The sequence below is a fragment of the Empidonax traillii genome, unplaced genomic scaffold, assembly GCF_003031625.1.
Source record: "Empidonax traillii isolate 1590-97213 ecotype Southwest subspecies unplaced genomic scaffold, ASM303162v1 scaffold2507:size44364, whole genome shotgun sequence".
Lineage (NCBI taxonomy): Eukaryota > Metazoa > Chordata > Aves > Passeriformes > Tyrannidae > Empidonax > Empidonax traillii.
The window spans coordinates 6,535-17,799 of NW_020957700.1; the positions used below are offsets into that span (position 1 = coordinate 6,535).

Sequence of the window (11,265 nt, forward strand, 5' to 3'; positions counted from 1 at the left end):
GAGCTGTGTTTGTCTGTGCTCAGGCAGTAATTGTGCTTCTGACAGCTTGAGTGATGTGGCTCACACTGCCTTGCACTTTGTACAGGGAATGCTGCTGAAAGGAAGTCGGTACTTTATAGTCTAGTGATAAATCCTTTAACCTTTGCTTCCGACTGCCTGGCAGATATTCTAGGATGAGAACTGATAGTGATGACCCAGCATTTCCTTTTATTCCTGCATGCAGAGGAGTGCTGCTGTTCCAGCATACTGGGGAATATGGCAGAGGAGAAGGACAGAGGTGTTCTTCCTCTGTGCTGTGGCTGATTTTACTTAGCCTGGCTATTATAAGTAGCTCTCTAACAGGGAGTGGAGACTTGCCTTAGCATGTCTTTTCTCAAATGGTCAACTGCCTATTTTGCTGTAGACTTTGAAGTTCCTTTGAGTTTCTGGAAAATTGGTGGTGGTCAGCACTGGGGGAGTGATTTGGCTCACCCTTGAAGCAGCCTGAATATTTGTATATTAGGTTGTTTTTTAATCCCTGGATCACTCAGGATTGCATATCTGTCATGGCTGGAGGATATCTTTGTTACTCAAAACTCATTTCCATCTTGCTCATGTCTGTGTCCTGTACTTCTTCCTGACTCTTAACTGTCCTGGACAGCTGTGACTCCAACGGGCCTAGTAGAGACTGAGGACAGCCATCATCTTGGTGGTCAGAGAATAGCCAGAGGTTTTGGTTCTCACTCTGCTTTGTCAACTTCAGCATATACAGGTTGACTGAAAAAAGAGAAAGGAGTGGAAAGAGTGGGCACGGAGGGGGAAGGGGGGTTGTTTGTTGTTGTTTGGGGTTTCGGTTGTTTGGTTGGTTTAGGGGTTTTTGTGCTTTTTAAGAACAAGGTACCAGTCAGTTTGAAGTTGACTGTGGGTGGAACAAGCCTCAGATATGCTCAGTAGCAGGGCTTTGTGGTGATGCTGCTGGAGATTCTGAAAGCTGGCAGAAGGAAAGTTGTGTGCTAGTTTTGTGTTGGCAGACCTATGGCAAGTGGGTACTATGTGTGTCTGTGTGACTGTCATGCTTTTCCTTGCCGTGTGAGCCTTCTTGTAAATGGTGTTCCTCGTGATTGGATTGGTTATTTCTATGCAGGTCTTTTAATACCTGTCTTTTAAGGAAACTATATCAAGATATTGATGATTTGAATATATCTCTCCCAGTAAACTTTTCATACCAAAATGCTTGATGCACTTGTAGAAAAATCTCATAATTCAGAAGCAGTGTTAATGGAAATAAATCAAATTTCACTTAGTTTTGTGGAGGCCATCATAGGAATTTATTTGTAAAATAAGCTGAAACAAAATTACTGTAATAAACTGGAATTAACACATTATGTGCTCAAACAGTTTATTTTCTGGGTTTGATGCTGGAAATATCTGATGGTTCTGTGTTTTGATTTATAGGTTGAAGACTTTGGGCGACAAATCAAGAGATGCAAAAAAAAGGCAGAGGTACTTCTGAATGTTTGAATGTATAGCATTGATCTAGGATGCTCTTGTTAAAGAAAAATTTGAAATGGCTCATATATATGACCCAGTTACAAGAACATTTGCATTTAATTTTACAAAATACTGTTTTGAAAACAGAAAAGCTTAGCTCTACTATTGAGCAAATGTTTTGCTTCACAGAACAGTTACTGATAGGCCTAAATAATTTCTGATGGCTGTTGATCATTTAAATTAAATGAATATTCAGTGTTATTGTAGTACTATATAGAAACTTCAGGTTGTACTACACTGAAATGTAATTGCTTACAATCTCTGTGAATTTTAACTGTAAAACAGAAATATGAGCCTTTTTATTGTGGAAAATATATTTGTGATTAATTACTTCAGTTATCTGTTTCAAGAAGTTTTGAGATTTGTGGTGGCTTGGGGAGGGTTGTTTGTTTGTTTTGTCATTTGTTTGTTTTTTTTAATCCCCTACATTTTAGTACATTGCTTATTCTTTCAGCCTGTGTAGGTTATAAGGAAAGACTACTTAATGTCTGTAAATGACATCTGTGAGTGTTGCTGCTTCAAATAAACTCAGATATGCTTCTTCAAAGCATCTTCTTACTAAAACATAGTATGTAGACACAAATTAATTTAAAAACAAGCCCTGAACTAAAAATAAAGTGTCTGAAATAAACTGTCTTTAACTTCTGAGTCTTGATGTTTTGGACATAAAGTTTTTTTAAGAGAAGACTGGCTGTATTGACAAGAGACTAAACTAAGAATGGCTGAAGGTTTGAATAAAACTCTTTTAGGCAACTGCTTTCTCTGCATGTTTCAAGTCCATAATGTTTTGGTTCTTCTAATGTACTGTAAATATACATCTCTCTGAGAAAATACTGGGTGAACCAATTGAATCGTCAGAAACAGGGGAATTCCAGGATGGCTTCCACTTCGCTGGTAAAGTTCTGGGACAAACATAGCTTAGCTTGACTGTAAGGGTGGCTGAGGGCATATGGGTGAGGAGCAGAGGAGAGGCCAGTAAGGGTGGTGTCGCAGTGGGAGTCTCTCATTGCCCGTCTGATCAGGGAGAGAACGATGTCTCCTCTGAACAACTGGAGGAATTCTCTGTATCATTAAAACCCCATTCTTATAGGGGCCTTTAGCTTCCACCTGCTGAAAGGACCACACATCAGTATGCAATCAAGAAGTGTTCTGGAGGGTGTCAGGGGTAACTTCTTTATGCCTCTTCATAACTTCTTTGGCATGCTGAAATAGAATTAGGAAAGACAGAGCTCACCTGCAATTGGCGTTTACAAGAGATATCAAGGACAAGAAGAAGAGCTTCTTGCCCTGCATTGGTAATAAAACACTGAACAAAGAAAACATGGGATTGTTGATGAATGTTGATGAATGTAGATGTTGTTGAGGTATGATGTTACCTTTGTTGCTTCAGTCCCTTGTGCTTAGTGAAAAGGGGGAATCTGACCAGTAGTGAATGAAGATTAATGGGGTGAACTCAATCCATAAAAGGCCATAGCGATGTATTTCCAAGAGGTACTTCATGAAATTCGAGAGGTACAAATCCAGTGTTTTGCTGGGAAGGTAGTATCCCCCACAACAATACAGACTGGGGCTGACAGACTAGCTGGGAAGTAGCTTAGCTGAAAAGGCCCTGGGGGCCTTGGCAAACAACAGGCTGAACAGTAAGCTTGTGAAGTTTCTGTCCTCAGAGGTTTTCAAGTTGCAACTGGACAAAGACCCGAGGAAGTTGCTCTGATCTCCCAGCTGGCCCTGGTTTTAAAAGGAGGTTGCAATAGAAACTGGCTGAAGTCCCTTCCCACCTCACTGGTTCTGCCACTTTTCTCTTGGCTTAAGATAAAAAAGGTTTCGTGTATGGTGCTTTTCCATTCAAATTGTTTGGATGACAGTGCAAAATAGTTTATTCTGGTCATCTTCCAGGAGACAACTCTTGGATGATATTAAAATCTTCACATCCCTTAAAATGCTGCATTGTTAATTTTTTGTAACTTATAACTTGGTTGGGCTTCTCAGTTCAGGAAGGACCAACTTCCTGAGGTGCTGGAATAAGACCAGAGAAGGGCAATGAAGCTGGTGAAGGGTCTGGAGCGCAAGTCTGAGGAAGACCAGCTGAGGAAGCTGGGGTTGTTTAGCCTGGAGAAAAGGAGGCTCAGATGGGACCTTATCACTCTCTACAACTGCCTGAAAGAAGGTTGTAGCCAAGTGGGGATCAGCCTTTTCTCCCAGGAAACTAGCAACAGGATGAGAGGGCATAGTCTTAAACTGCGCTAGGGAAAGTTTGTGTTAGGGTAGAGTGGACAGTGGCAGGTTTGGACATGAGAAAGAATTTCTTCATAGAAAGAGTGATTAGTTAATGGAATGGGCTGCCCAGGGTGGTGGTGGACTCACTGTCTCTGCAAGTGTTTAAAGAAAGACTAGACATGGCACTCAGTGGTGTGGTCTACTTGACAAGGTGCTCTTAGGTCATAGATTGGACTCAGTGATCTCAGAGGTCTTTTGCAACCTAACTGATTACGTGATTCAGTTATAATAATTTTTCTCTATATTTCGAGTTGTTGCCAATGGAAATGTATGCATCCAATATGAAATTGTTAGAGCATTAAATTGGCAAAGGTTCTTTAGCTCAGTATTTTTCTTTGACACAGAATATATTAAGTGCAATATCTCTATTGAGAGGCATAAAGAACTTGTGAAGTACTATTTTCAGGATGTTTCTGTGCCTTGTTTTAAGTTAAAACAAAGTTCATCTTGTGTCTTTGTTAACTGTACTAAGAAATTACTTAATAGAAATTGTTTTTAATGGACATAGTCGAAAAGAATTAAGAATGGGCTGTCATAAAATAACAAAAGAAAAAAAAGCAATCCTAGCTTTGAAATATTCTTGTAAGATACGCTGTGTAATGCATTTTAAACCAGAGTTGGTGAAATGTTTGTGAAACTGAACAGTAGGGAACATTTCTGTGCTCAGCATATCTGTCAAGCGCAGGTGTGTGTGCACACAGTTTTTATAATAGACTTCTATTCTTTAAAAATTTTGTATATTTGCGATTTGTTTTATAGGACTGCTCAATGTTTGCCAGAGTTTTCTGCTGGACTGGAATTACTCAGCAGGTATGACATTCCTGTTCTTTCTTAGTGCCTGCTCCCTATAATTTCATAAATAACTTTATTAGATTAAGGTAATTGAAAGAAAACCAAAGTGCTGCCAGTAGGTGTTTGGATGTTCTGCAGTTAGGAGTGTGAGAGTGGTTACCAAACGACAAATAAGTTTAAAGCGTGCCCCATACTCAAGTGCTGTCATGGTAATGTAACAGAAGTTCTGGAGATGTTCAAGTCATCTTGAAAGATGACTTTAGTTCATGTTCTAATGCACAGCTAATTAGGAGACCGGCACTGAGTCCCAGTCTGTGGTTTCCATTTGATGTTTTGTAACTTAGACATGTTTGTTATGATTTCCTTCTGTAACAAGAGAGACAATATGCCTGTCATTGCCTTGAAAAGAAAGTGTATTCCACATGTATTTAATCACATCTTTGCTGAATAACAGAAGCTATCTGTGTTATAAGTTTTCTTTGTATCTTAAAATAATCTATTCTCTTTTTTTTGGGGGGGGGGGGGGGAGGTGTATGTGCGATTACAATGTTGTTGTTGGGTTTTTTTTCATTTTCTTAGTGAAATTGGGTTCCAAGTAATGCTGAAGGCAGTGTGTAGTCTTATAAATATTGCTGGGTCCATTTAACTTTTAATGTAAGCTAGCAGGTTAAAAAACATTAATCCCTTTGTCTTTAAAAGATATTATTTCTTACTGTATATTTTTCTCGGTAGAACAGTAAATACTGACAATAATTGTGCAGCTTTTTAAGCTGCAATATCTGGTAGTGCCTGTAATTTCAGTGATTTCTATGAAATCTTCCTCTGTAAGGGGAGCACAGTAAGAATAGTAATTTATCTTCTCTTCAGATATGAAGATGCGTGGGCTGCCCTTCACAAAGGAGCCAAAGACTGTGCAAAAGCTGGAGAGGTGAGAAAAAACAACAGTGCCATACTTGAAATATTTTAAAATGTGTAAGTAATTTTAAACTAAAATTTTTGGTACTAGCATAGAGGGTTAACCCTGACCTGTAGGTAAGCACCCACACAACCTTGTTGACTCGCGCAGTAATGTAAACAAGAGTGTAATGCAAACATGAAATAATGTGGTGCAATGTAAACACTTGCAAAAATGATGTTGCATGTTATGCTGTAGCTCTTTAAAAGCGGTGGGGAGGCTGGGAAAGTATAGAATATAGTTGAGGTTGAGGCATGTTGATGATTACTATCAGGGTAGGGCTGTTGCACTCCTAGTGGACGAGAAATGGCAAGATTTGATTGTCTGACTGAAAAGATGAGGGAAGTGTCTGCTTTCTCCTAATTTTGTTCAGTGTTCCTGCCCTGGAAGCAAAGTGACAAGCTGTGTGGTTTATTTGTGGAATAAGAGAAAGGAAACTTCCAGTAAGTGTTACCAATGCATTACTCTTCACCAGACTTTCCATTTTGAGCCTTGTTTAAGGGGCAGACAGTGTAGGCTGAGCAGGACTGAGCTGTAGGGTCCTTTGTCCTGGCTGAAACCTTCACTTTGGCTGGGTGCATCCTCTCTGGCTCTTCTGTTTTACTTAGGAGACTTCTATGTATCTTTTTCCAATGGAAAAATAATTCCCTGTGTATTTATGGTAATAAAGAAAATATCTTATGTTCTTTCTCTTGCCTAATAGTATGGCCCACCTTTTCACATGTTCCAGTGAAAACTTTCAGTTATTAGAGATGAAGTTCTCTCTGTCAGTTTTGCATGTTTGACTGCTCATAAGGATTTTTTTTAAGATCTCTTAAATGACTCGATCACAATTTTGTAATACTTGCTGCTTGCTATAGTTTGCTTTTAAAATTATGGTTCTGAAAATGATATGAGGTTTCATATGTTCTAGACCAATATAACCTTAATCTCACATGTTATAGCTGCTTGGGAAAATGAGAATGAAAAACTTCCAAAGAGACTGAAATTTTCCATGAAATTCAGATATTTACTTTTGGGACAATCAGATATATATATTGCCTGTGGGGGTTTTGTTTGTTTCTTCTTTTATAAAAATAGAAAATAAAAATTGTGTATGAACACAAGATTGACTTTACTGTATAAGACCTAAAGATCTATTCTCCAGTATCCTATTTCTTGTACTGGCCAGTAGCAGATAAACTGCTCTGCTGTCTTATTTGTAAATGTTGAATAGAGAAAGGAAAGTGACAATTTCAAGCTTTAATTACAGCCTACAGTCTTACAATGGTAAATGGTTGATGTTAACTACCAATTCCATGTACAAAATTTCCTACAGGTACTGCTTTTAGATGATTGTCATTGAAGCTGCATTGTTATCTCTGGGCTGAAATGTTTTTCTGGTGTTTGACCCCATCTCGTGGTGGCTTGTTTGGTTTTTTTTTGTTGTTTGTTTGCTTTACTGTTCAACTGATGTAAATCCTATCTCATTCTCAGAAATAGACTCGGCTTTATTTTAATAAGGATGTTGGTCTTCTGAGGTGTTCCATTACTTGCTGGGCTTTGGAATAGGTTTTCAAAACTTTTCTAGTAAAACAGGATGTCTTTTTGACAGGGATAGGTAGCTAGAGGAATTTGGTGATGGCAGAAGTTATTCTTTTAAAAGAATCAATCTGAAGTGCGTAGAATTATAAGTCTGAGAGCTCATTTGCTCATTGCTTAGATTTTTTCAGTTTCTGCAACTAAATACTATAAAAACTGAGGAATTCGGAATGCAGATACAGGCACAGGCTGCAGTTGTGTGCAAGAGGAAGGATGGATAATGGAATTAAGAGCAGGGAAATGATAATTATCTCAATTATATATAAAGGAAATATTTGTTATGTAAGATCTCTTGATCTTGCTGTTTTTCATAGAATGTGACCTGCATAAGTGCGTTATACTATTATATAGTAAAAGTTAGGAAAAATCGAAGAACAAAAATCGAAGTAATGCAGAATTGTGTTCATAAAAACTTGGCACAACTGCAGTTAAACTAATCATGAGAGGAGAGGAGCAATGCTGTTATAAAGGCAACTTTTTAAAAAATGTCATTCCTTTTGTTTCTTTTTCTAGATTATTTTGAATGTGCAAAGTTTTCAGTTTTGTTGTTAAGATTCAATCGATAAGATTAGCAACATTAAACTATTAATCTAAATAAGCCTTACATTGCAGCACTGCTATGTTATTGTGTACCAGTGCGACACTGCTGCCAAAATTTCAGGTACATCTTATTTACAGTGAATAACATCCATAAAATACTTCCTGCATTGATTAGTATATTGAGAAATAACTTTTAATCTTATTTTGTTCAATGCATTTTGGTATAAATAATTTGTTTTACAGGGGAGTTCTTAAGCATATTTTATATTTTCTTGAGAACTACACAAGGGGCAGTACTTCAGGGCTATTTTGCTGATCTTATGCTTGAAGATGCATTAATTCTAAAAATAAGCCAAGATGCTCATAAAAGGTAGATAAATTTACAAGTAAATCAAATACCTGTTTGTTTCAGCTGGTTGATAGTGAGGTCGTGATGCTTTCTGCACACTGGGAGAAGAAAAGGAACAGTCTGTTGGAACTACAGGATCAGCTCCAACAAATACCCGGGTTTTTAGCAGATCTGGAATGCCTCACAGCAAGCCTAGGTAAGGTTTTATGGATATAATAAGCATTCAAGTCAGTACAGAGGATTAGACTGAAGTTCAGCTGTTGTGAATGTAGTGATTATAACATTTAATTTGCTTTCCAAATACATCCTTTCAGTTGTAGAACAGTAGTTCTTATACTGTTGGAGGTTTTTTGTTTTTTTTAACGATCAACTCTTGTAGTGGTTGCTCTCTCAGCAGTTAAAATTTTGTATGTGTTGTTATTTGGAAAATGAAATTGTGATAACTGCGTATCTTGTATGAACAGCAGGAAAATACTTGTTCTTGAGGTCTTATGAAGTTCTTAAAATTTGTAAGTAGTGTGAACATTCATGTACATAAGTTGCTTCTCTGTGATTGAGTCTATGTCATTTTATATAATAATGTTTTAACTCATGATTTGGGTGGGACAGGGGAGAAATTTACTTGGCTAGGGACACTTTCAAGGCAGAAACCTTTGGTTTTGAGTAATTGTTGGTTCCAAAGCTGGCTTCAATAGTTTGCATTAACGTACAGGGTTAAGGCATTCTGAACTGATACCCAGCTTTTTTTGTGGGTGAAACTAGGAATGCTACATAGTAAGATTACCAAATACCTTGCATTTGTTAGATGGGTTTCAATTTTTATAACTTTACCAAATGCAATCCTGTTGATTTAATTTAAAAGATGATAAATGCTTTAGCGGACTACCTCTGGAAACTTCTCATACAGAGCAGTTGATACACTGTTCAGAATTAAATCAGGGAAAAAGTATTTTGGCTTCTTACGCTCTGAAAATCTCTATAATATTGCTGAGTGAGCCTTGGAATGGGGTTGCAGCATTTGACAAGTAGCAAGCCTGTCTTTCCACAGTAAGCCACCTGCTGCCTCCATGGAAATCTATACAAGGTGCATCAAATTAAAGTTTCGAAAAACTGCCGTCTGCACATGGATTTTAGGAGCTAAGTTCCCCAGGGACTCTGCCTGCATTCCTTATTCTTACAGCAGCTGGGAAGTAGGCAGAAATTCCTCATGTAATTGTAGCTCTTGTTTTTTTGGGGGGTGGGCTGGATTTATGTGCCGACATCTGATGTGAAGAAAAGGTGGGTTCTTTTCTGTCTTCAAAGCCTAATTTTTCATTCTCCTGTTGTCAGTGGACATGTACAAATCAACTTTTGTTCCTAGGTAGGCTGGTAATAACTTTGCTATTTATTTCTGAACAAAAGAATGTATTTCATTTTTTATTACGAGTTTCTTATACCACCTTATTTAATAAGGCTTTGTCATGTATGCCAACCCTTTAATATTGGCTTTTGGAAGAAAAAAAATCTAAGGAAATATAAATTCAAATAATGATTTATTAAAACACTGGGTTTAATGTCATCATGCACAAAGTGGTGCAGCCCACTGGTAGACTGAAGATAAACAATATATTAAAAAGCTAATGGAATTCTCTTCATAGTTCATAACTCCAAATGCTATAAATCCTGATGAATTGGGGTTACTTTCCAATTCCTAATATGGTTTTATGAGCCAGAATTAATCTCCCTCTGATTGTAGAATAACTTGGAGAAGGTTTGTCTCCAGAATATTTTTGATTCTGTAAAAGTAGGATTTAAGGAAGCATTAAGCAGCCTGTTTGGGGAAGCTAATGAATTTTGAAGTATTCTGCTAAGGTTGTGAGATTTGAATCAAATCTTCTAGTTTCATCTTGTGTATTCAAATTTCAGTTAATTTATCTAGTTATTTATTAGTTCCTCCTAATGACTGAGTATTTTGGAATTTTTTTTTATAATAAGTTTTATGGAGTCTATTTGAAGAAGTAGGTGTAATTTATAGCAAATTCAATATCTACCCTTGTAGAAGGGATTTAACAGAAATTTACTGTGATATTCTGCTCACTGGTTTTAGGTTTTACAACTCTGAACTATCTGCTTCTTATAAATATAAACTGTATTAAATTTTCCAAGAGATGACTATTACTCTGACTATGAATTTTAAATGTAAGTGAAACATTCTGTAAAAAAAAAAAGTGAAAATAGAATTACAAAGTGCTGTGTCCTGGGTTATGCATCCAAGACGTAATTTGGCTAGTCTTCATCATTTAAACAGAGTAATAGTTCTGTTATGATGTGCTTCTAATAAATCTGTTAACGCTTTAATTTTGAAAGTAGATAGTGGTTGTGTCTTCATTTGATAAATTTACTGCATCATGCAGCGTCTTGTAATTGCCATTGAGAACTTTGAAGAAAAAAATTACTCTTACGTAAAAGTGAAAAGGACAGTTATTGCCCTTTCAAAGTTCAAAATTGGAATCATCACTTCAGCCTGTTTTTGTTTGAGATGTTGTAGAAAATGTCTGCTTGCTGATATCTGTCCTACTTGTCTTAATATGAAATATGCTTCTTGTTTGAGCAGTGGCATTTTGCTCAAACATCTGTTTTGATTTCTGTAAATCAATACACACAAACCTTGATCCGGGTCCAATTTTCTCTCCCCTCTCTATATTTTTTTTTTTTTCTTTTTTTTTAAGATCAAATGTTAAGCCTTAACTTGATACTGGTTTCAGAAAGGCCATTCATGTACATAAGTGACAGATCCAACATAGGTTGAAAATACTTAAACTGGGACTGGGAATAAAATAAGGCTGGGCATTTAGTCAGAGATAAAAGCCATTGCCTCCTAATGTGTTTTAATGAAATATACTTTTTTATTTTTAATTTCTTGATAAAAATGGCTGAGTTTTTTCCATTTTGAAAAGGGCAGTATACTTCCAGCAACATCTTGTATTTTGAGATTATAGAATTTTATTTTTGTTCATTTCATCGGTTTGTAGACTACCTGTGCAGCAGTACTTTCAGGAGGAAAAGGTGTAGTGAATAATAGCCCATGGACTAGTCTCTTTCAGGAAGACATGAGTGTCTTTGGTGAAGAGAATTAGTTTACTATTACCTAGTTATTAGGGATTTAGATATTAGCAAGTGTTGGTCAAGTAAAAGTGAATTTAAGACTAGACAATTTCTTAATCAAGATTTTTCGTAGAGCCTGCATTTGAACTTCTGATTT

At 36.9% G+C, this 11,265-nt stretch overlaps 1 protein-coding gene across 1 annotated transcript in view; it reads left to right on the forward strand.

Moving 5' to 3' along the window:
• Positions 1–1,411: 1,411 nt before the first annotated feature.
• Positions 1,412–11,265, forward strand: part of LOC114071997 (dysbindin-like) — a gene marked incomplete at both ends in the record, with an annotated part of 15,113 nt that continues 5,259 nt past the window's right edge. The window contains 4 exons of the mRNA XM_027909904.1: positions 1,412–1,482; positions 4,567–4,617; positions 5,467–5,527; positions 8,088–8,220. Of these exons, the coding sequence (XP_027765705.1) occupies positions 1,412–1,482; positions 4,567–4,617; positions 5,467–5,527; positions 8,088–8,220 (316 nt within the window). The remainder of the gene's footprint in view (positions 1,483–4,566; positions 4,618–5,466; positions 5,528–8,087; positions 8,221–11,265) is intronic.